The following is a 26,855-nucleotide window of genomic DNA, read 5'->3' on the forward strand; positions in this document are numbered from 1 at the left end:
ATTAGGGGTGTCAAATTGTTCTTGTAGAGGGCCAGATAATGCATACTTTAGACTTCATCGACCATGGTCTTGGTCGCAACTATTCCGCTCTGCTATAGTGCAAAAGCAGCCGTAGACAAGATGTCAAAGAACGTGTGTGGCTGTGTTTCTATAAAACTTCATTCACAGAAAACAGGCAGGAGGCTGGATTGACTCATGGGCCACAGGTTCTCGAACTTTGGCTTAAATTGTCAATCCGAAATGATCTATTTGCCACAGTTACTTAGTACCTTTACTAAAATATCTGTTAGACATTCTTTAATAGACGTATACTCTCTGGGTCATCAGTCTCATGATTTAAAGTATTGCTTGTGTGCCAATTCCTACATTTTTACATCCGATTTTCATTATTCCTATGTTTTGACAGGAATGTTTAAGTGCATGAAGTTTAAAAAGTTTGTAATCATCTTCTTCCTTACAAGAACCGTCCCTCCCAAAAGTGTCTCTTTTGTTTTCAGTTTTGACCTCATCACAGCCACTATAACAGGTTTTGCTAATTGCAAATCTACTATGTTACTCTCATTGTCAGGAAGGGAAAAATTTTCCTCTACCCCTCTAAGTTCTTTTGGCTGGTCTAATAATTGATACAAGGCAGATTAACAGGAGAAAAAAAAATTAATTTTGTATGTGCAAAGGTACCCAAGAGTAATCAAAGCAGCCTGTTGATATACCCTTTTAGACAAAGAAACTTAGGCTTCAGTACTAATTAGTGAAGAAACTAAGCAGAGTGTGTTTACACAGACTTCTCGGCCCTGAATTCCCTGTCTCTGGCCGTAAGAATGTCTGTTTACCTCCTGGTACAGGGAGGGTGGCTTCCACATGGAAACTTATTTCCTGCTTTCGGTGGGACATAAAGGAGGCTCAGAGTGTCCTTGTACCCACTGTTTCTCAAGTAACTTTAATTCAAAACAATCAGTATGTCAAAGTGGTATATTTGGGGGTGGCCTGCCCTGAACCCTGTCATTATTTAAACCTTCTAGACACTCCTCATCCCCTCCTGGACAAAGCTCAGTCAGATCATAAAGCCTTGGGCTGTTCTGGCTCTTGCTTAATTTTATCATCCTTATTCTTCTTTCTTCACTGAGCAATTTGCCCTCTGGTAATACTGAACCACTATAGTTCTGCACATGTACTGTGTTACCTGACACATCTGTGTTTACTCTGGTGAGTTTTTCTACCTGAGACTCCATTCTTCTAGTGCTTGCTTGCTTGACTCCTATTATCCTTAAAGTATGAGTGACAATATTTTGTCTTGGAATCCTTCCTTTACATTCGTGTGCTCAGAGTCTTTTCCCCTTTTTCAAGACAGCTTGTGTAGGCATTCAGACATGTTTATTGACTTGAATTTGCCTTGACATTTTCACTTACAAGTGTAGGTACATTAAAACAGAATCAGTTATTCTTAGAAATTCAAAGTGTTATAATGGACTTTTGTAGTGGTTTGCCCCAATGCATAGAGTGTCTTTACTTGTGAACTCCAAAAATACCTGTTTTTTAAAAAAATCAGAAAATGCTGATCTAAATGGCCTGCAGACAACCTTAATAATAATAGCAGTAATACATTTTATCATGTAAGATGAAATTTTGACAAGTCACTAAAATCTGTAAAGATTATATACTAAACTCAGTGAAGAATCACACACCTGTGTTTTGTAACTTCTTCAGTGATTTGTTTTCTCGGACAGTTTTTCTCAGAGTTTTCTCAAACAGAAAAATAAGTAAATAAATAAATACAGAGTTAAATGTTTCAGATAATAGTAGCTAAACAAATCAGTGCTTCATATTGGGATTGCTTTTAACTTTTGGTTCTAAAATTTGTTACAGACGATACAGATGTTACTTAAGTTAATTGTAGTTGTACATAATGCTTCAGATAATTGTATTAATAGCAGAATACAGCAGTGGCAGAGTTATGTCCTTATAAGAGAGTCAATCTTGTGAAATAATCTGAAAAATGTTCATTTTATGATTTTTTTACATGATTTAAAGTAATACTCGGTTTTTCTATTGATTGTTTAAAATATGAAGTTCTCAAGTCCCTCCCATCAGGAAGCTTGCACAAGCCTCTTAGATAGCCTCATCCACCAGAGGGCAGACAGCAGAAGCAAGAAGAACTACAATTCGGCAGCCTGTGGAGCGAAATCCACATTCACAGGAAGATAGACAAATGAAAAGGCAGAGGACTATGTACCAGATGAAGGAACAAGATAAAACCCCAGAAAAACAACTAAATGAAGTGGAGATAGGCAACCTTCCAGAAAAAGAATTCAGAATAATGATAGTGAAGAGGATCCAGGACCTCGGAAAAAGAATGGAGGCAAAGATGGAGAAGATGCAAGAAATGTTTAACAAAGACCTAGAAGAATTAAAGAACAAACAAACAGAGATGAACAATACAATAACTGAAATGAAAAATACACTAGAAGGAATCAAGAGCAGAATAAATGAGGCAGAAGAACGGATAAGTGACCTGGAAGACAGAATGGTGGAATTCACTGCTGCGGAACAGAATAAAGAAAAAAGAATGAAAAGAAATGAAGACAGCCTCTCGGACAACATTAAATGCACCAACATTCACATTATAGGGGTCCCAGAAGGAGAAGAGAGAAAGGACCCGAGAAAATAGGTGAAGAGATTATAGTCGAAAACTTCCCTAACTTGGGAAAGGAAATAGCCACCCAAGTCCAGGAAGTGCAGAGAGTCCCAGGCAGGATAAACCCAAAGAGAAACACGCCGAGACACATATAATCAAATTGACAAAAATTAAAGACAAAGAAAAATTATTAAAACATGAAGTTCTCATTCCATTACTTTGATCTTTTAAATAAGGATCTGAAAAAAAAAAAGTATGTACAAATGTAACATTTTTACTGGTACTGTAAAACTCATTTACTTTTTAATTCTTTGAATCAATAGAAACATTTAAACATTTTCTATGGTTGATATTTTAATGCAAAGTACTATTTTATTTACTACCTTTTATTAAATGCCATTATTTCCCAACCTACTAGCTTTGCTGGTGTTTTATTTTGTTAAGATTTACAAATGAGTTGTTAGGCATTTGCTCTCAGTTTCCATGATAGCTTAAAACTTAGTTTCTGTTCATCAGAATTATGAGTTGAATTTCATGATGGCATTGATTTAAACTTGTTCTAAAACAAAGGGATTTAATATTAAAAGCTTGTTCTTTTTTTCTTTTTAGAAGTACAATTTATTAATTTTCGTTAATAAAATCCATGTAATTCATAAGTAGTTGAAGTGAGATGAAAGTTTTTCTGAAGTTTTTGGGGCTTTTTTATCCTTAAGATAAACTCTTACTTTGATTTGCATAGTATTGGCCAGTTTCATCAATTTTTAGATTCCCCTGATATTTCTTTTGAAAAGTGATGTTTTGAAGATGTTAGGCCTCATTCATACAATTTACTTTTCTGTACACATATGTTGATAATTTTGCAGTATCTCTTGTGTGGATTCAAAGAACCTCTGGTCTATCTACCAATTCTTTCTAACTCAATTATTTGATAATTACCAGAACTTTCATTTTGACCATCCTTCCTTCTACTTTGGTGGGCATTAAGCAATGCATTACTTGGATATATACATAAGCTTCACAAATTGACTTCTTTCTTAGTCAAATAAACAAAGAGTTTGTTTTCCCTTCTACCGCAAATCCTGACTCCCTTCTCAGGCCTTCCTGTGAACATGGACTCTGGAATGAGACAGAAGTGTTAAATGTGGTGTTATGGAACATTCCTGATGTTTTAAAGAATGTTGTACATGATATTAACTATTGTCCTTTAATGTACCTGTCCTCAGTGACAAGTGAAAAATCACATTTTATAATATAAAAAAGTAATTGGAGTTCATTGGGGACCAGGGGGTATATTAAATGGTTACTAAGACAAATATAAAGCATGTGTAGAATTAATGTAGAAGACATGAGGCAGAGAGAAGCCTTTTCCAAACTCTGAGTGCCAGAAACCTCGCCCACCCACAAAGCCATGAAGTTATCCACATGTTAAATGTTTAAGCAGTTTACTATTTTATAGGAGTGAATTTGCTACCTTAGAAAAAGATGAAATTACATTCTTTTTTTGGGGGTGGGTGGGTAGGAAGAGATCCATATCTTTTTTGTGTATGTCTGAAAAAGAACATTTAGAAATGGCATCCTAACTGGGGAATATTGTTTTTCTTATAATTTACATGTAGTAAATTAGTGAATGGTGCAAAAAGAGACCAAAGAATATGTATTTGGTGTAGCTATAAGCAAATCTGCAGAACTCAACCTAGATGAAATGTTTTGCTACATTTCAATGGATACAAGTGCTTGTATCCTGTCCAAACTGTTTATTAAGGCAAAAACACTTACATTTCTTGAGTTATCATGACCATTTTGCAACCTTCTGCTACAGTTGTATAAATCTGTCCTGTTTTTAAAATGAAAGTTGATTGTATTGTACCAACTCAATATTTTCCTGGACCTCATAAGTAGCTGATGTATTTTAGAATTCAAAATTAGTAGCACAGTGTTATGTATATGCTTATATTTTACGTTGTTGGTATTAGGAAGTACATCTGCTGGAGATTATCTTCCGGTTTTTATGATGTCATCAGGCTTTCTCACATGGTGAAAGAGAATTTTGAGATGCATCCTACTTCTTCATGCTCGAATTTTATCAACCTGATTATATACATTTCATAAGGTCAATATCCGTATCTGTTTCTTTAAAAGTGACATATGTCAGCTACAGTAATATTTAGCACATACTAAGTATTTAGAAAAGCTGTGCTATTCTCCTATGTTCTACTACTTTATGTCTTAAAGTTTCCCTATAATTTAAGTACTTGGTTTGGTGGTATGAAAAAATTAATAAACATAAACCTCTATTAAAAAGAATTAGGGGATTAAAGCTCCACAATCAACTTGATATACCCTGCATCTGTGGAATACCTGAATAGACAACGAATCATCCCAAATTAAGAAGCCCTGTGGATGAAAGGCTCTTGGGGCTGCAGCCAGGAGTCAGTGCTGTGCCTCTGAGGTGGGAGAACCAACTTCAGGACACTGGTCCACAAGAAGCCTCCCAGCTGCACATAATATCAAACAGCAAAAATCTCCGAGAGATCTCCATCTCAACGCCAGCACCCAGCTTCACTCAACGACCAGCAAGCCACAGGGCTGGACATCCTATGCCAAACAACTAGCAAGACAGGAACACAACCCCACCCATTAGCAGAGAGGCTGCCCAAAATCATAATAAGTCTACAGACACCCCAAAACACATCACCAGACGTGGACCTGCCCACCAGAAAGACAAGATCCAGCCTCATCCACCAGAACACAGGCCCTAGTCCCCTCCACCAGGAAGCCTACACAACCCACTGAACCAACCTTAGCCACTGGGGACAGACACAAAAAACAACAGGAACTACGAACCTTCAGCCTGCAAAAAAGGAGACCCCAAACACAGTAAGATAAGCAAAATGAAAAGACAGAAAAACACACCGCAGATGAAGGAGCAAGGTAAAAACCCACCAGACCTAACAAATGAAGAGGAAATAGGCAGTCTACCTGAAAAAGAATTCAGAATTATGATAGTAAGGTTGATCCGAAATCTTGGAGATAGAATGGACAATAGAATGGACAAAATGCAAGAATCAGTTAACAAGGACCTAGAAGAACTAAAGATGAAACAAGCAATTATGAACAACACAATAAATGAAATTAAAAGTACTCTAGATGGGATCAATAGCAGAATAACTGAGGCAGAAGAACGGATAAGTGACCTGGAAGATAAAATAGTGGAAATAACCAATGCAGAGCAGAATAAAGAAAAAAGAATGAAAAGAACTGAGGACAGTCTCAGAGACCTCTGGGACAACATTAAACGCACCAACATTCGAATTATAGGGGTTCCAGAAGAAGAAGAGAAAAAGAAAGGGACTGAGAAAATATTTGAAGAGATTATAGTTGAAAACTTCCCTAATATGGGAAAGGAAATAGTTAATCAAGTCCAGGAAGCACAGAGAGTCCCATACAGGATAAATCCAAGGAGAAATACGCCAAGACACATATTAATCAAACTGTCAAAAATTAAATACAAAGAAAACATATTAAAAGCAGCAAGGGAAAAACAACAAATAACACATAAGGGAATCCCCATAAGGTTAACAGCTGATCTCTCAGCAGAAACCCTACAAGCCAGAAGGGAGTGGCAGGACATACTGAAAGTGATGAAGGAGAAAAACCTGCAGCCAAGACTACTCTACCCAGCAAGGATCTCATTCAGATTTGATGGAGAAATTAAAACCTTTACAGACAAGCAAAAGCTGAGAGAGTTCAGCACCACCAAACCAGGTTTACAACAAATGCTAAAGGATCTTCTCTAGGCAAGAAACACAAGAGAAGGAAAAGACCTATAATAACGAACCCAAAACAATTTAGAAAATGGGAATAGGAACATACATACCGATAATTACCTTAAATGTAAATGGACTAAATGCTCCCACCAAAAGACACAGATTAGCTGAATGGATACAAAAACAAGACCCTTATATATGCTGTCTACAAGAGACCCACTTCAGACCTAGAGACACATACAGACTGAAAGTAAGGGGATGGAAAAAGATATTCCATGCAAATGGAAACCAAAAGAAAGCTGGAGTAGCAATTCTCATATCAGACAAAATAGACTTTAAAATAAGGACTATTAAAAGAGACAAAGAAGGACACTACATAATGATCAAGGGATTGATCCAAGAAGAAGATATAACAATTGTACATATTTATGCACCCAACATAGGAGCACCTCAATACATAAGGCAAATACTAACAGCCATAAAAGGGGAAATCGACAGTAACACATTCATAGTAGGGGACTTAAACACCCCACTTTCACCCATGGACAGATCATCCAAAATGAAAATAAATAAGGAAACACAAGCTTTAAATGATACATTAAACAAGATGGACTTAATTGATATTTATAGGACACTCCATCCAAAAACAACAGAATACACATTTTTCTCAAGTGCCCATGGAACATTCTCCAGGATAGATCATATCTTAGGTCACAAAAAAAAAAAAAAAGAATTAGGAGACCAGAAGGGGGAGCTCTCATGCCCTGAGATTATAGCAGAGCCCGACAGGAAGAAGAAACACTCCTCTTTCCTGGCGAAGACTCAGTGAATAGAAAGTCAGGGACTCTTTGTTTACTACAGCCCTCCAACTTCCTTTCCCCCTCAATAAAAGCCTTCTCCTTTTCTTGCTGTGTGAGAATTTGCACATGGCTCACCATGGTTACAGACACCGAATCACAATTCTCTGATGATCCCAAATGAATAAACCCGTCTTTGTTTTAGGTCAACAATGGGGTAAATAGGCAGTTTGAAGGTATATAAATAGTTCGCCCAGAGTTCACTTTTACGCATTATTTCCTTAATTTGTGGAATCTCCGGTGAACAGAATTGACCTACTGATTTTTTTGAGTGCCGTTAACATTTTTTCCTTTCAAGGAGCTAGGATATGTTGAATCTTACAGACCTATAGCTGGAGTGAAAGCCTTCCATTCCTAGTTTAGAATCTCATGACTTGGTGAGAACTTTTAAAAACTATTGTACATGTAGCGTGTCCCTCAGTTCAACCTAGATGTTCTATGCTACAACATCTGTTTCTGTAAGAAAAATTAGCTTCTATGTCATTAGTAAATAAAGGAGTTAGGTCCGTTTAATGTGAAGTTGCATCAGCTCGTGTGCAGCTTTTCCTAGATAGAAACAGCCAGAAAAACAGGAATAGAATTATAACCTTGGGAGGAAAGAGAAACACCCTCAACTCAGCTGCTGCCCTGGAAGCAGAAGCCTTTGACGTTAAAAAAAAAAAAAATTTGTCTGATGTATTAGTTTCTAAGAGAAGTGCAGTCAAACATTCCTCTGTGTTTATGGATTTGGATATTGTTTTCTCATAATTGTCTTTTTTTTTTTTTTGCTTTGTGTTTTAAAATCTATGTTCTTAGTAATAAGGTTATGGTTGTTATAAGTTTTGTTTTCTATTATGTACTGTTTTTCTTTATCTGTATCAATGTTTGTTTTTTTGGTCTTAACCCTATTATATTGCTACAACCTTCATTTTTGGTAGTATTTGCATGGTATGCCTTTTCATACCAGTACATACATAAATGTCTAATGAAAACTGTCTTATCCTGTAAAGTACATACTTTCAGGATAGTTTTCATTAGACCTTATATTATAACTAGCATATAGTTAGATTTTTCTAAAAATCCAGTCTGATAAATCTGTCACTTAAGAAAGAGTTAAAAAGTGTTACATTTATCTTTATTATTTTTATATTTGGGATTCTTTCTACAAGCTTATTTTTTTTTTGGTTATTGCTGTTGGCCAGTTGTTTTGTTTGCTACTTTACTTTCCTCCTATGCTTTGTTGCATTGATACAAATAATCCTGTAGCCCTTCTGCAAGTTTGGAAACTATACAATATAATTGTATATAGCTTTAATTAAATAGCATTACTTTTTTTTTTTTTTTTGCGGTACGCGGGCCTCTCACTGTTGTGGCCTCTCCCATTGCGGAGGATAGGCTCTGGACGCGCAGGCTTAGCGGCCATGGCTCACGGGCCCAGCCGCACTGCGGCATGTGGGATCTTCCCAGACTGGGGCCCGAACCCGCGTCCCCTGCATTGGCAGGCGGACTCTCAACCGCTGCACCACGAGGGAAGCCCCAGCATTACTTTTAATATACATAATTAGCTCTAATTTCTAATTAGGTCTCTAATTTCTGTCCTTCAAAAAAAAAAAGATTCACACTTTATCTGTTGAATGTTCTCATTTCAATATAATCTTGCCTCAAGTTTCAGGTTTACCATTTTTTTAGACTCCCAGAGTTATAATTTATTTTTACAATTAATAGTTAATGTAATTAACTGGTATTTAAAAAATTAATTTTAGGCTCTGTTGTAGGACACTCTTTAAGGAAAATTAAAAATGAGTACCTGCTCCCAGCTCTGACTTCCCCGAGAGGTTCCCCAGCTCCTGGCAGCATGCATTTCCTCCTGGGCCAACCCTCCTGGCAGTTTCCTGGCGCAGAGCTCATTCCCAGTTGTATCATAGTCATCGTTCCTTCTCTAATTAATGCATTACCAGCATTTCCACTCTTTCATTTCTGTGCATTTTAAATTTCTGTACAGGCTATAATTGCCAGTTATAGTGGTCTTTTCTTTTCTGCTCCTTGTGCTAGTTTTACACAAACCGTCTCCCTACCACCCACCTCCCTTACTTTAGTGCAAGATTTTTCTGAACTCAAATTTTGTCAGGACGACTTGTATTAAACAAGAAATGTCTGTCTGTGTAGCTATCTATCTAGGCTGGCAGTAAGGTTGCCCAGGTTGTGTATTGCAAAATTCTAGGGCATTCCATTCACCTAAAGTATGTTGGGCAAGGTGACCGCTAGCATTTCATGGTATCTGAATAGTACAGGTAATTACACAGTTAGAAGAGTTAAACAGTCCTCTGAGGCTTTTAACTCCAAACAGTAGTATTGTTCCCCAGCCCAGCTGGTATGGGGCTATGTAGTGATCGGGCCATATGGGCTCCGGAGAGACTCTTACCCTCAGCCTGTCCCCTGGCTTCAGATACGTACCGTGACTGCAGTTTCCAAAATTGCCTCAGTGTTGGGGAATTAGCCTGCTTTTTGTAGCAAGCACACCACAGCAATTTTAGGTTCAAACTCCTAAGAGTAGAAGCCTTTGTAGCACTAGTTTGACCAACTTTGTGAAAGACTACAGGGCAGGGAAAAAGGCAGGGCAGAGGTGGGAGTGTCTTCTGCTTTAGCTCCTGCGCTCATCATGTCACATGAGTTTAGGGGCTGCTTTTTTCTCCCCACTTCTCCCTCTACCTTGGTTTCTCAGGGGTGAGGGAAGGAGATCACAGAAGGTGGTATGTGAGCCATCCTTTCAGAAGGCTTCAGCTGCAAATAGGGACTGATATCTTTTGCAACAGCTGATTCATTTCCATATGAATGAGCAGAGAGGAAAGGATTAGTATAAGATTGGTATAAGGGATTAGTATCAGTATATAAGGTGGAGTATATTATAAAATGCTCCTAGTTAATAAATACACAAAATTGAACAAATAATTCTTAAGTTTTAAAATTTTGATATTGCAAAAGAATACACATTTTTTTATGCTCATTGTATATGTACATTTGCATTTTAAATAGGTTATTTTGAAGCTATTGTTGTGATTTAGGTTTTTATATCCCATGAAAGACAGACAGTATTGTATCATCTCAGTAGTAGTAGTTTGTAGAAAAGAGCACAGATCACCCTGAGACCTTAAATTTAAATGAAAAATAATGCTTAAAAAATAGTCACTTGAATAATTTCAAGAAAAACACTAACACTGCTAAAAGAATTCTATATAAAATTCTTCTGGATTTACTTTAAGGAGTAGATTATTATTAAATTCCAATTATTATTTTGAAAGGGATTCTTCTAAAAAACTTTTATTTGGATAAGCAGTCCCTTATGTTTTATTGTTATTGTTAATTTCTTAACCTATTTATTTCTATCTAGCCTAGTTTCAAATTACAAATTGGGAAGTAAGTTGAAAGAATTGATGAAATCATATATTCTTTATACCAATATACTTGACTGTGACACAAATTGAAATAGAATATTAGCATTTTATACTTTTCAATTAGTGTTTACTATATCTGTATTTATAAAGGATGATTCATTTTATTAAGTATTTAGGGGTTGAAATGATTAGAAGTTAATAAAATGATAAAAATAATTTCAATATTATATGTGTTTTAAGCTTCTTTAATGTCATACTTTTCAAGGGAAACTGAATGGTACTCTGATTGTTACCTTTTATATTATTTTGCAGGTGCAATTTCTTGATTATGAATCAGTACCATTTGGTCAGAAAATGGAAAACCTAATGCAGATTAGAGAATTTGCCAAGGAAGTGAAAAAAAGAAATATTTTATTATATGGCCTTCTCGTATATTACCCACAGGTAGGTAAAATGTTGGTCTCTTCAGATTGTATGTTTTTTAGACTACAGTTTTATTGGTGGGAACCTGATTTCGTTAAAAGCAAAGAAATATTAAAAAAAAATTGGGCTGGTAAATTACTTATCTATTCATGTTCTGCAGCAGGTAGAAACCCTTGACTCTAAGGGAAAATTAAAAATCAAAACAAGTGTTTCGATTAGGGGGAATAAAAAAGATGAAAATTGACAAAGATCTCACGCTAGGTAGCCCACATAAAATTGCCAGATATGCAAAGAAAAATACAGAATCCCCAGTTAAGTTTGAATTTCAAATAAATAATTTTATTTTTAATTCCAATTTTGGAATTTGAAATTTGAATTTCATATTTAACTGGACTCTTGTATTTAACTGGCAACTCTAAGGTCACAGTCTTAGCCGTTTGTATAATTTAAAGTTGTTTATTCCTTTAATGCTGTGCTAAAGATGTCGGTAATCAAGACTTTAATCATTTGAAAGCAGTGGCTGGCATTTGAGTTACATGAGGGCATGGTATTTAACTAGACAAAAACTCTTACTGTCGCTGTCTTTTAATAGCGAGTTACTTAAGCTGAAGGCAAAATGAATTAGCATTCTAGATTCTTTGTGCAGAGAAATGCTATTTAAATCAAACTGTTTGGAGAATCTGTTAGAGAAGATGGCTTTGCCCTTTGTGCATAGATACCTTTCATAGAACTTGCAGAAAGCTTCATGGTGTCTTAGAGCTGTACCACATAGGAGTCAAGGAAGTAAGATAGTCAACTGCTTTTGTTTCTAGTGGTCTGGAATAAAAGTGATTTGGTACTATATGGTTGATGAATAACAGCTATTGTTTATGAAATATTTAAGGTGCCTTTTTAGCCTGAAGGTAACAACATTTCTTTTGAAACAAATGGATTTTCGTTGAATATAAGGGGCATCCTTTAGCCAGTTCCTTGGTTTTCTTTAACTTTGAGGTTGTTTCCTCTGCTTCTGACAGAGACAAGCATGACCTCCAGTTGGTCCTAAGGACAAGGCAAAGTTTAGTTCACTTAGGATCATGGAATTGTAAAATGTTAGTGCCGTATGGTTCCTGAAGTCAGCACAACCAAGGCCTAAAGAGAGACATATAGTTGCCCAAGGACATAAAACTGGCAGAGTAAGAATAAGAACTCAGGTCTGTATCTTCCTTCAGGAATGTTTCCTCTTCAATATTGTCTTTGGTTGTACCCTAGATTAACGTGGTGGGAAAAAGAAATCAGTTATTTCTCTTGTGCCATGCAAAGGAGTCATGGACTAATGCTATGCTATACAGGTATAAAATAGTGTCCACTCAGGAAAGCCTCAGAAGCTGGGGAATGGTAGAGCACACACAGTTCTGGACCTCTCTTTGTCCTATGATTTAGACTAAGCACAAAGGGTCTGTAGCTGACTTTCTAGTGGAGGGTCTGGTTGCCAGTTGAAATGGAGCATGGAATTTCAGAGAAAGAGTATGTTTTAGCATAAGTATGTCCCAAATGTTACATGGACCATATTTGCACAAAAAATTCTTTATCGTTATTCTGAATTTCAAGTATAACTGGGCATCTTGTGTTTTATTTGCTAAACCTGGTAACACTTGTAGAGTTCATATTTACATAAAAGTATTCATTCTTTTCACACTTGACGTGTTCTACCCTTTTATGGAATGGAGTACGGTGAGTATCTATGTGACTCTGTACCTATGAAGGCTCCCTGATTGGAAAAGTAGCCTTGTTGAAAAGGAGGAGCCTTTGCAGCCCACTGCTTGGTATCTGACTGCTCTTTTTAAGCACACTTGGACCTGCTAAGCCAGCTGTCTACTAAGTTACCAAAAGTGGCAAAAGGTGGTCCTGCAAGCCCTTCAGGATATGTCTCATTACTTTAGGATGCAAAGATAGTTTACTTAGGTGTTGCTTGTCTCTTCTTAACATTTCAGTAATGATGTTTCAAGTATGTGAAAATGTTTAAAATGAAAGGTTTACTTTTGTCCTTAAAGACACAGATGTGAATTGACTTTTACTAGCCCAACACACTGTCCAATACATAATTCCACCGTAAAGAGCATTTACTAAGAGATCCTGGGATGTTTGTTAGATATGCCATTAAAAAAGAGCTGTGGTTAAAAATTTGGAGAGGCAGCAGTGAATAGAGTTAAACAGACTTCTTTAATGAGGGCTTCTCACAAATCCTTAATATACTGATGAGCATTTCATATCTCCAACCTGGGGACAAGGGCTATGCCATTTTCCATTTTCTCCTGTAATCCTTTAACCATAGATAAATCATGGGACTAGTGTTCCCTAAAAGAAACTTTGAGAAACACTCCTCACAAGTATACCGTTAAGTAAAGAAAGCACTACCTCTGTACAGTCTTTTTCTACTTCAGTACAAATTTTTCCATTTAGTTAAAGCAGTACTTCTAAAATTGAGTGCCTCCTTGACACTGCAAACAGCAAGGATATGAAGATGTATAAGGTGGAGCTTTCATTCACTGTTTAGTGAAGAGTGTTGGTCTGTGGTTTCCACTGTGCTGTGAGATACAACTTTTTGTAGTGTTCATACACTGGACTTGTTCCCTAAATCTAATTCATCTCTGTAAGAGCCATTAGATGTTTTGTAGGTAGTTATTGTGTATGCTTCTAAGTCTCTGAACAGTGAAACCTTTCTAGATTTTTTTTTTAAAACTATTTTTTGTAAGACACTAGCATCAGGTGCCTCATCTTTGGATAGCTTTTCAGTTTATTGATAGCCCCTCCTTGGAAGAGAGAATGTATTGAATTGACTTCTGTATCTGTGTTGCACATATGTTCTTTCTGGCTTAATGAAAACCTCCCTTGTTATGTATGTGATATTTCTGTTAATGCAGATAGTCTTGATATTTGGCCGCACCTTCACAGTGTCGATGTATATGATGTTTATAGTTAAATAGAATTATGTAGGCTTTTTTCTTTTGAAACACATGATGTTATTAAACCTCTGTTTGTGTTTGTATAGAGTTCTTTTACACACATGTATGGGAGTTTTTGTGTTTGGCAATTTTAAGCTGATTAGTTTTATTCTATTATTTCAGTCTTTCATTGTCTTTTTTGATCTAGATTATAGCATATGATTAATTAGCTATAGTTTTCTTGCATCATATAATTTACAAATTAGATGTCATCTATATTTTGTATATACCTTTAAGGAAAAAATAGATTTGGATAAAGCTAAGGATTGATTCCTTCCTTAGTATCTATAAATGTTCTACAATGTTGTCTGTGATCAATTACTGATAATTTAATAATTCAGTCACTGACAAATGCATCTAATTTTATAATAGCTCAACTCAGTTTCTCCATATTTTCTTTACTGATATAAGAAACTTTAACAAATACTTTACTTAACTCTAGATAAGCTTTATGTGTGTGTTTTTTCTGCCTTTGAGAGAGATTATTTGCTAAATTATTGAATACGCTAGCTTCTTATCTATATCACCATAGTAAGGCACTATTAACTTTTTTTCCCAAAATTGACTTTAAAATATTCTAGTGGCCTCAAAAAATTAATAATTTAAAATGAGCTCTTCGTGGGTAGCTTAAACTTAGAGTTATAGATCAAGTGACAGGCTTCACTGTGTATATATATGTATCTATACATTTATATACACACACGTATATAACTATAAGTAAGAAATATTGGACCATAGTATAAAGTTTTCTAATGTTATCATCCAGTTTTCAGTTCCTCAAGTTGTAAACAAAGCAGGAAAGATTTGAAATTTATGCTCTAGACTAGAAATGTAGCATAAAGCTTGCCTTTACAATTTGTTGAATGAATTTAAATCAGGTCCTATCCCTTTTTAAAAAATACCATACAAAAATAACTATGAATAATTAAAACCAGTTTTTATAGTTGAGTCTATATAAAGGATCTTAGTCCCTTTTTAAGTGTTACTTTAAATAATTCTGTGAATAAAATATTATTCTTCATCCTGTTAATTCAGCTTTGTTATGCAAACCATCATTGAGGTCCATGATATAAAATTATGTGTTTGGGGAACATGTTTTAGTTATTTGAAAATCTGTATCTGATAATATGGCAGTGAACATATACAGACTTAGTATTTCTGTCATGAGCTGTTCAAGCCAGTAGCTTACAGTTTACAGTCTTAATTTTGTTGAAATCTAAAATATTTTTATGATAACTTTGTTTTTTAAGGCAAATATTTGTGAGTTTATATTTTAAAATAATATTCCTTAAAACTGTGATAGTAAGTAAACTGTTTCCCTGAGTTCTGTGAGCCATTCAAGAAGCGGATTGTAGGAACCCGTGACCTATAGAGCTTGTTGGTCAAAAGTACAGATGGCATCCGAAGTAGAAGTCAGCCTGGTGGGACTGAGCCCTTAAGCCTGGGGTGTGTGGTCAGTGCTAACTCCAGGTAGTGAGTGTCAGAACTGTTTAGTGAGGGAAAAATAAAACACACATTTGGTGGCAGAAGTGTTGAGAACAGAAAAACAATCTTTAGGCCAGTATAAAACTTGCTGTATCTATTATCTACCCAATCCCACCGGAGGTTTTCCAAATTGTGGACATTCTTTCAGCTTAGGTGCCTAGTGAAAATGTTGTGAATCAGCGTCCCCAGCAAACTAACAGTAAACATGTAGCATGAAAAAGAAATTAGACTCTGTTGTCACTGTAATACAACTTCAGCTATACTGACCATTTTACAGGTAAAACGTCTAGGTTACAACGATATTATTCCTTTGATTAGTAACTTTTTTGTACAGACATTACAACATTGAATAATCCACTCAACTGATTTTTGCACTCAGCTTTACTTATCCACCGTCTTCACAAAGATATCATGAGACATCTTATTAGGTATTTTCCTGAAGTCCAGATCTGAGATTTGTACAGCTGTCCCTTGCTTGAGTGATCTACTGGTATTCTCAAAGAAAGAAATAAGTTTAACTTGTTTAAATGAACATACATTCGACCCCACTAATAAATGATTGATTTTCTACGCCAGTAGCTTTTTAAACACTTTTAAAACATCTTAGAAAAATCCCCAGCTGACAATATTATAGTCACCTGAGGAATTAAATATACAGATTCCTAGTCTGTACCTCCCTGACTCTATTTCAAGAGATCAGGGATATCCCTGGGGCTCTATGTTTCACAAGCTCAAACTGTGATGAAAGTTTAGTATGAGCCAGATTTAAATGACTGATGCAGGTCAGTGGTCCTTCATTACACTGGCATGTTGGAATCACTGATTTCCCTTTGTAATCTGTGTAGGACTGTCACATCAGTGGAAGCTCTGATATACCAGGTGGTATAATAGAATGTTGATTAAGTTTGGTAAGGGAGTGAAGAATGGCCATTTGAAAAAGTTTCTCAGGTAACCGAAATCATGTCTTCGTGTTCATTAAGGACAACTGTTCTAAACACTCAAAAACTCTCAGTAAAATAGGGCAGTTATATTGATAAACATAATTAGTTGGAAACAAAAAAAGTGTATAATTGATTGTTTAAAAGATGGATTTTGAAAAGGTATTTTGTAGCTTTATAGAATTAAGAGTCATAGAACCAAGATTGGATACTAGCTAGCCAGGAACAGTACAGTTAACAGAAATGCTCAACCATCCTGTGGGACTGTGCTAAGAAAAATGCCTCCCATCCCTGATTCTGCTTATATAATATGCCAGGGAACCATGGGTAGGAACTCTACCATAGCTGATCCATAAAATGAAGAGTCTCTTCCCTAGATCTAGTCTCCTTGTTCCGGCACCACTTCCACCTTCTAAGTCTCCTCCATGTGCATGATAGAATCTATAGAATTATGCTACAGAATCGGGGGAAATACAGCTTGTTTTTTTCTCTGTAGTCTCTATAGCGCAGAAATGAAAGATGCGCTATGGTTAGGGAAGGCATTGCTTGCGCCACTTCGCAATATCAGCCCCATCTATGTTATAGAATCCTGTCTTAGGTTGGAATGAAATCAAACAGAGCACCTTTAACATGTGTTTACATTCAAGGGCTTGTTATTTGTCTATATCCAGGCTTTCCATATGGTGTCTGCCACAGATACACATTTTTAAATACAATTTTGCATATGAACTTTTATAATAATAAAATTTGCAAAGTCTATAAAGTTTATCTGTAGCAGTTTTGTATTTAATCTGTGCATTTTATGTACTCAGGGCTTTAGAGATGAGTCACACAGGTTCATGGTTAAAGAGTTTCCTAAAATGATTATAACTGATTATTTCTTACCTTGAATTAGTATCTTCCCCTTAACTGAAAAACAAGGTATATGACCCTAAACAAGGGATATAAGTTTTCTAGGCCTTGGATTCTCCATTTTAAAATGCAGAAGTCAGAACTTCTGTTTGAAAGCGTTTGTCGGATGAGAAAGAGGAGACACAAGAGGTGTGCAGGCTGTGTCATGTGGTACCATCAACCATCTCTCACTCTGACACGGGAATTCTAGAACTGGGCCTGGGTTTTCTTTCCTCTCCCTATGTGACCATAAACTTCACCTATACTATTATTTCCTTTATTTTATTCAGAATTACTCATTGTTTGTGTATTTTGTTCTAGTTCACAGAGGGAACTGTTCTCCTTTTTTTGTCAGACACCTTAATAAAGTAGAAGACAAGGGTGGTGCCTTAGTCTGTTCTGCTGCTATAGCAGATAGCATAGGTTGGAGGCTGGAAGAGTGAGATCAGGGTGCCAGCGTGCTTGAGTTCTAGGGAGTTGTTGGTTGCAGAGCGCTGTTTTCTTATTGGATGCTCACAGAGCAGGGAGAGGGTGAGACCTCTAGAGACCTAATTCTATGGACGAGGACTCCACTCTGATGAGTTATCACCAACTGAAGGTCTCTCTTCCTAATAGCGTCACGTCACGTAGGAGTTAGGATTTCAACATATGAATTTGGAGGAGGGGCACAAAGATTCAGTCCATGACAGGGAAGGAATTAACATCCATTAGAGAAAGGTTAAGGGAAATATTAAATATGTTAGCACGTCAGGAGTATGTGCCGTTTATTATCTATTCCTTATCTTCTGTCTCCTTTCTTCTCCTTTGTACTGTCATTTTACTGGGTTTGATACAGTGGGAAACAGGACTTTTGAAAGCAATAGTTGGCTTAGTGTTTTTGTAAGATGGGGCCATTGGAAAGGACTACATCAGGCAGAGCTACAGAAAACAAGTCTTGAAGAGGTCAGGGGTAAAACAGGGGAGCCCCTTACCTTCTCCCTGCTCCTGAATGCCACTGTTGGCTCTCTTCCTACAACTACTGCAGCTCTGGGAGGCATATAGAAAAAGGAGGAAAGTTACCAAAGCAGTTCTGTAATTTTTTCTTTTTTAAAAAACAATTGTTTGTAAAAGACTTATGAGGATCTTTTTATAAACCTCCAAAACAGGATGTGAAATGGTGAAATGAAGTTGTTTGGCAAAACATTAAATTAGATAAAGATGTGTAAATTGTTCTTCTGTCCAAAGTGTAAGCAGGATCTCTCTACTTGATGAGTTAAGTACTATTGTCTTTCTCTGTTGTCTGGGTTTTGAAGGTTTTGTGTGTACTATAAAGGACATCCAGAAAACATTCTCAACGATGAACCTCTTTGTAATTACTTCAGGTAAATTCAAAATAAAACATTAAGAACTACATGAACAGGTCCAACTGCTCTCGGATACCTTTGTGCCAAAAGACCTGAATTTGTAGGATGCAATTTACACTAGTCTTTCCTCTCAAATGCACCCCATTTGCTCTGTGTTCTTAGCCTTCAAGTGTGTGCGATCACTTGGAGAACAAATAGGTGCATACTATCAAGTAGCAGAACACAGATTTGTTTTTAATGAAAATCTTTGGGGAGATTAGACTTAAAACTCTACTCCCTGCAGTGAGCAATTACTTGGAATTTAGCTGAATTATTTACTAAACTCACATTACTTTGCATGCCATCATACGGCATGTACACCAAACACGCAGCACCAAATCTGTTTACGGAAACCCATAATACCCTGTTCAGAGTAATCAGGCTTTTCAACGTGGGAATGTTGATGAGACTAAATATTTTTCACTTTCAAATTGTTTTGGCTTTTATTATTTAGATTTAGTCATTCTTTGGGAAAATAGGAAGGTTATGAAAGATAATGTCTCTTCAAAACTGTGTGTTTGACGTAAAATAGCTAGCTAGTGGGAAGCAGCCGCGTAGCACAGGGAAATCAGCTCTCAGCTCAGTGCTTTGTGACCACCTAGAGGGGTGGGATAGGGAGGGTGGGAGGGAGATGCAAGAGGGAGGGGTTATGGGGACATATGTGTATGTATAACTGATTCACTTTGTTATAAAGCAGAAACTAACACACCGTTGTAAAGCAACTGTACTCCAATGAAGATGTTAAAACAAACAAAAAAACAATAGTGTGTTTGAAAAACTGAAACTATTTTCAGGGAGTTTGGTTAGTTTACTTGGCAGGCTCATCAGAGAGAGTAGCAATAAGCTATTATACTTAGACATATCTAAATGAAATGGATTATTACTTACAAACTTCCGCTACAGAACTCTCCTTCATTTTTTTGAATAAAAAAAGCAAAAGTATGAATGAAAAAGACCATGGAAAATTCTTAATGAACTAAATCCTTTGGACAATATATTAGCTAACTATCACTGCGTAACAAATTACCCCAAAACTTAGTTGCTTAAAACTACATATATAATCTGACAGTCTCTGTGGGTCTCTGGCTCTGGGTCTTTCTCAAGGCTATAGTCATCTCAAGGCCACACTGAGAATGGTCTGCTTCCTAGCCACTTAGCTGGCTGTTGAAAGGATTCAGTTTCTCTGGGCTGAGTCTTCAGTTCTTCACAAGCTCATGGTTGGAGGCCAGCCTCTATTCTTTGTCATGGGGGTTTGTCCATAGAGCATCCCACAATATCAGAGCAAGCAAGAGAGAGAAAACGAAGACACAAGTCACAGTCTTCTGTAAACATAATCACCAAGTGACATCCTGTCACTTTTATTGTATTCTGTTCATTGGAAACAAATGACAAAGTTTTACCTACACACAGGGAAGGTGATTTACATAGGGCATGGCTACCAGTAGGTAGTGATTGCTGGGAGCCATATCAGACGCTGCCCACCACAATAATACCAGAATGCTAATATTACAGCCTAAAAATTATATTTCTTGCTACCCACTCCAAGCAAAGCAAGGGGTTTGTAACCTAAATAGGGCCAGAAATGTGTTAAGGTGAAAAACATGCACACAGATTTTACATATATATATATATATATATATATATATATATACGTACATACAGACACACGTACATATGATTACACAAACTTTTTTCTTGACACTTGAATAGAGTAGTAACAGCTAGAGACAGTATAGCAGGGAAGTGGGGAGCCAACGAAATGGAAGCTTAGTTTTATGTTATCTGTACAATGTTAAAAAGCTTGATTTAGGTCAGATCCACATCAAATAAATTAGGGAGCATATATTCATAGATAGGCTCTATTATTTCAGTCCAGGTTAGTGAAGCTAGTATTACAAAATAATTGCTATAAAATGGTGGCTTTGCATTTGAGCGAGTTGAGACTCATTACAGTGGAGCATATAACCCAGAAGTGTTGTGTCTCAGAGGCCTGAAAAACAGTTTCCAGGAAACAGAGTTGCTGTAGTAAGTCAGGAGAACTAGAAATAAAAAGAAGCCAGTGAATCTCACAACTGGAATCGTTTTGGTAATCTTCAGGGAAGATGTGTTTGTGGACTTGTAGAAAGCATTGAGAAACTTCATTGGGTGTTATCTGATTTCCTATAAACTGTTTCTCCAGTAAAACTCCTGTCATATTACTAACATCAATGAAAAGTTGGAAATAGGATCTAACTTCATTCAATACCCAAATTCTGATATTTTAACTAATGAAATAGAAAAAAAAAATAGGCATGGCAAATAGGTTGAAAGAACAAACTGAGTAATTATTCCGTGGGAAGTGGAGAGTTTTCTAATGCATGTGGCGTTATTTCAGCCCTTCGAAATAAAACATGTTGTGTGTATATATATATATATATACTGTTCACAGCAGTTTTATGTAGAATTTCCTTAAATAACATTAGAGGGAGGGAGATATCTTTCTGTTTATTTTCATTTTATGTAACTCTGATTATCCAAACTGCAGAAGCAGCTGTACAAAGAACTCTAAAATTGCAGTGTTTAACTGAATCAAGTGGAGAGAACATGATGTGTATGCTAGAGGACTTGAAAACATCAAGCAGAGTGGGAAGTGAAACTAGATAGAAGCAATGTGAAGTCAAGATAATAAAGATTTAGCATTCAAAGCAAGTGGCAATAAGTCTGAATACTTAGAAATATTTGGGACCTATTGACTTTTAGATATTGCGCGTCATTTAGATTAAGGGTAACATTTCCAAAATCTGGGACTGTCTGAGGACCATGTTCCAGGAATGAGAGTTGGTTGTATGTAAATTCCTTATTCTCTGCCCTAAACCATCAGGATTTAGAAAAGATAATAGTTTGCAAATTTAGAACATGTGTTTATTGTCTCTGAGAATCCTATCAACATTTCTGATTATGAACACAAAGGAAGTATAGAGGGACCTTCTCCATTGAGAGTCAGGAAGCTATGAGTAATGTTTGGCATAAAGATTTGTGTATAGAAAACAGTGAAGTTTATTAGTTTTCCATCCATCTCATTACTCATCTTTGACAACTGGTAAGGAAATATATTTTAATTAAGCTTCAACTTTCTGTTACTGAATGCATAATGGCAATTATATACTAATGGTATTAGGAAATGAGTTGGTTTAATAACAAACATATCTACAATCACTCTTTTAGAATCTGGATTTTAATGGGCAGAAAAAGCACAGATGTTTTACAAAGACGCCATTCATGATTATTATTATGCTTCGGTCAGTGTTTATATTTTGTATGTTTCTAATCACTATATCATGCTGAAATCCTATATAACGAAGAATATAAGGAAAGAATGTTCAAGAGTACCACAGACAATTTACCATTTTTTCAGCTAAAATTATTTATTTTAATCTTTTGCATTTTTACTCTATTTCTTTTTTAAAAATACGATTCTCCATGTGTATTTATGGCCTGAAAGCTTCTGAATCGTAATAAATTTCATAACTAGACTACAGATCTTCTGCTATATGGACAGACTTTTTACAAGGGGATTCAGGAACACAAGAATTTAACGTTTATTATAGGACATGCTGTACTTTTTTTTTATTGTTTACCACAAAGACTTTTTCATTAAAAGATTCAAAGAGAGGAAATTTAATTTTTGTTCATAGGCTTGCAAGCTGAAATTCGGGCAATGTGAAATGTATTAAAATAGAGACCATTAAAGTAATCTATATACCACTTACTGGTAGTATGTCCTTACATTTGGTTTGTAGGTTTGAGCCAATCTTATGCTCTATTCTTGATAGTGAAGTCAATTAAAAAAATTGATTCTCTAGTGAGGATATGCTGCTTTGAACAGATACCAACTACCAAATATCAAGTTACAGGCAAAATTATTAAATGTATAAATGTACAGATTTATGGTTTTCTAATGCATCTGTATTATACTGTATGTTTCTAGTTCCTTTCCAGTGAAAAGTCAGGCCATTTCTTATTTGTCTACTGGGTACATATCTTTGATTCTGACTTAATCTGTTTAGTTTTGAATTTTAAATAGGAATAATAAATTTTGCTCAATATATGTATATACGAGGGTTTAAAATAATTGTGCTATATTCTTCATCATCTTAGTCCTTTTGTACCTTTATTAAATTTTTGACTTCATATTTAAGATGTTTTGATGCACTTAAGGATTTAGGCTCTTCAGGGAGGGTGGTCTCTTCTCCCTCTTTTAAGAAAGTCCAGCATTAACACAACATTATTAGTACTCTTTTGACCTTCAAGAGAAGAAATAGGCTAAAAACCTAGATAAGAAGTTGCTAAAAATCTAGTTACTGAATTCTCAGGTCCGGCCCATGATGAGAATAGGCATGACCCCTAAATCTAATTTTTTAGATGGAGATGTTACAAAATTAAAAAAAAAAAAAACATACTGATCATAGAGCAACAATTAAAACACTCAGTGGCAAACATTTCTGAACGTTGATAGCAATTTCTATAATGAAGGCATTGCATTTACCCTAAAAAATAACCAGTTGAACAACTATATAAATGACTGGGAAGCAGCTTAATAATTTTCAACGAATGACCTGGTCAGTATGATTTCAAAAAGCCTCAGTCATATTTTCCAAAGTCGTGCTGCTGCTTTTATAGTTACCGTTTTTTCACATAACCTAAAAGAACACCAGGCTTTGCCAGCACCATCACAAGAACGTGAGTTTTCTTCACAAATATACTTTCTCAAGTCAAGTAGATCATAAGTGAATGCTTCCTACCTTTCCTCAAATTTTTACTGAGTGTTTTAAGGCCTTGGGAAGAAAGACAAGGTTTGTGGGTTGTTTTTTGTTTTTAAATATGTGCAAGGCCTTTTGTAAGGCATCTTGAGGAAGTCAAATGGTGGCTGAGACTTGACCTTCGCCCTCAGGGAGAGGTTATACTGAAGGAACTATATCAGGTTAATTAGATGTTATAAATGCGTAACTTCTGCTTTTTAGAGCTTAATTATTTCCACAGGTATGTGTTTCCCAGTGGTTAGCTAAGCAATAACAAACGTGGCCCTTGTGGTAAGTTCATGACAATAATGGCTTTGGCCAAAATGTTCATTTGTTTTTTTCCATAAGTTGGCTCTAGTAGCGCTTACTTGTCTTTAACTTCATTGAAAACAATTTTATTAGCTTGTTTTGTGACAGCTGTCATATTAGCATGCATTTTCTAAGAAACTTATCAAAATTGATGAATTTTTGTATAGTCATTTTAATACTGAAGATGGGAGAAAACAACGTTTTCGGCATATTATGCTTTATTATTTCAAGAAAGGTAAAAACGCAAGTGAAACACAAAAATCATTTGTGCAGTGTATGGAGAAGGTGCTGTGACTGATCGAACATGTCAGAAGTGGTTTGCGAAGTTTCGTGCTGGAGATTCTCACTGGATGATGCTCCATGGTCGGGTAGAACAGTTGAAGTTGATAGCGATCAAATCAAAACAATAAATTGAGAAGAATCAACGTTACACCACGCGGGAGACAGCCAACGTACTGAAAATAGTCCAAATCAAGCGTTGAAAATCATTTGCACCAGCTTGGTTATGTGAATCACTTTGACGTTTGGGTTCCACATAAGCTAAGCGAGAAAAACCTTCTTGACCATATTTCCACATGCTACTCTCTACTGAAACGTAACAAAAACGTTCTGTTTTTAAAACAAGTTGTGACGGGCAATGAAAAGTGGATACTGTACGATAATGTGGAATGGAAGAGATCGTTGGGCAAGCGAAATGAACCACCACCACCACACCAAAGGCCGGTCTCCATCCAAAGAAGGTGATATTGTGTATATGGTGGGATTGGGAGTACTCTATTATGATCTCCTTATGGAAAACCAAACAATTAATTCCACCAAGTACCGCTCCCAATTAGACTAAACGAAAGCGGCACTCGATGAAAAGCGTCCAGCGTTAGTCAACAGAAAATGCATAATCTTCCATCATGATAACGCAAGACCGCATGTTTCTTTGATGACCAGGCAAAAACTGTTACAGCTTGGCTGGGAAGTTTTGATTCATCCGCCGTATTCACCAGACATTGCACCTTTGGATTTCCATTTATTTGGGTCTTTACAAAATTCTCTTAATGGAAAAAATTTCAGTTCCATGGAAGAATGTAAAAGGCACCTGGAACAGTTCTTTGATCAAAAAGATAAAAAGTTTTGGGAAGATGGAATTATGAAGTTTCCTGAAAAATGGCAGAAGGTAGTGGAACAAAACGGTGCATATGTCGTTCAATAAAGTTCTTGGTGAAAATGAAAAATGTGTCTTTTATTTTTACTTAAAAACCAAAGGAACTTTGTGGTCAACCCAATATTTTGCCTTTTGCCACCAGCATGGCTGGTTCTGTGGAAGTCTGTACCTTCTAAAGCCCTATATATTGCACTTGAGATTACAGATCTTTTCAGCTAGTGTATCTTTGGGACTTTATAAGAAAGCATATGTGCTAAGGTAAAATAGGAGAGAGCTGTCTTGTTTAAGCCATTGAGAATAGTGAATTTCCTGGCCGACTAAAATGTACAGTAAAGAAAAATGATCAGTAAAATTCCGAAAACCTTACCAAGTTTTTATTTTTAAAAAATCTTAGAAAAGTTTGAGAAATTACTAAATTTGTTTGTACTGTTATAGCTTATGTAGCTTTAACGAGGTGTATGAAGAAGGGGAATTTTCCTCTCCAGGACATTTCGTATAACTCTAAGTGCTAAACTCAAGTGGAAATTTTAGAATTCTGTAATGGTTTCATCAGGTATCCAAAGTTTAGATACAGTGGCTAAATTACTGCTAGCTCCTAGCTTTCTCAGTCAGAGTTTAAGTTGGTTTATACTTTTTGGATATGAATTTGATTCAGATTTCCCTTTGTCTCAGTTCAAATGTCATGTATTATGTCTAATATGTTATCTTAGATGGGAAACATGAAAGTTTTTAGTCAAAATGCCAAATTCACTAAGATTTTTATTTAAAAAAAATGTAGACTATGCAATGTTTGCAAATTATAAAATTGTAACTTAGGTAAATAGATTGATAATTTTTAATGAGCTGGAAAATAAACATACACTTGCCATAGTTTGTTATATAACATAGAACTGTGAATTAATTTCATCTTTAAATATTCAGTTACCTTGAAAATAGTGATATTTTGTCTCTGAAACATATTATGTAGTAATAAATGTGTGTAAATCTACTTTATGTAGCTTTCTGTTAATGTATAAATTTCAGTATTTTGCTTCCTGAACAAATTTTATGATCATTTCAAAACTTAAAAAATGCAGCATTTATGTCAGTTTCAACTAAGTTTACTGGAGGCACGATGGATTTTTAAGCCAGTTGAATTAATTGGGGAACTAATTGGCCTATCAGTTGGGAAATTTTAATTGTAAATGTCAGAAACAAAACACGAATCGCTTTAACAATATAACTGAAAAATTCAAGTTCATGGCTTTATGCATTATAGGACCCCAGATGCTCAAAGGGGGGACTGCCTCTTTCTATTGTCTGTCTCTTCTCCACCCCTCTATATACCCAATAACCTGGGTCTTTATTTTCATGTGGTTTTCTGAATAGTATCAAACATAAGCACCAGCTGCTGCAGGTCTATATTCTGTAAGTTTAGTAAACTCAGTGCAGAGAGAATATCTGTATCCTAGTATCTTCAACAAAAGTCTTGGCTCTCATTTTCATTAAGCTTATTTGTAAAACGTGTCTTTATTTTCTGATTCAATTACTTTGGCCCATGTAGATGTTCATTTTATTAACCAGGCCTACTTCATATGCCCACCTTTGGAGCCAGGTTAGCTCACCCAAACTACATGGATGAGTACAAGGGTTGGGTGCATTCCCAAAAGAAAATTGTGGTACGATTCCCCACAGCATGGGGGACAGGCTGGACAGGCCGAAATGATAGATTATTAACTATTCATGTTATGGACTACATGTTTGTGTCTTCTCCAAATGCATGTGTTGAAATCCCAGCCGCAATGTGACAGTATTAGGAGGTGAAGCCTTTAGGAGATAAGTGGGTCATGAGGGTAGAGACCTCATGAATGGGATTAGTGCCCTTATATTCTAGAACATGTGGGGA

At 36.0% G+C, this 26,855-nt stretch overlaps 1 protein-coding gene across 6 annotated transcripts in view; it reads left to right on the top strand.

Moving 5' to 3' along the window:
* The window catches only part of CRPPA (CDP-L-ribitol pyrophosphorylase A), a 383,981-nt gene that overhangs the window by 168,907 nt on the left and 188,219 nt on the right, over positions 1-26,855 (top strand). For 4 of the 6 annotated variants that reach the window (XM_073809656.1, XM_073809652.1, XM_073809653.1 and 1 more), the window contains one exon: positions 10,940-11,071. In XM_073809656.1, coding sequence (XP_073665757.1) covers positions 10,940-11,071 — 132 coding nt within the window. Of the gene's footprint in view, positions 1-2,067; positions 2,920-10,939; positions 11,072-23,981; positions 25,049-26,855 lie in introns of those variants that run through there. The other 2 variants (XM_073809654.1, XM_073809655.1) reach the window with 2 other exon arrangements.

This window comes from Tursiops truncatus, chromosome 9 (assembly GCF_011762595.2).
Source record: "Tursiops truncatus isolate mTurTru1 chromosome 9, mTurTru1.mat.Y, whole genome shotgun sequence".
Classification (NCBI taxonomy): Eukaryota; Metazoa; Chordata; class Mammalia; order Artiodactyla; family Delphinidae; genus Tursiops; species Tursiops truncatus.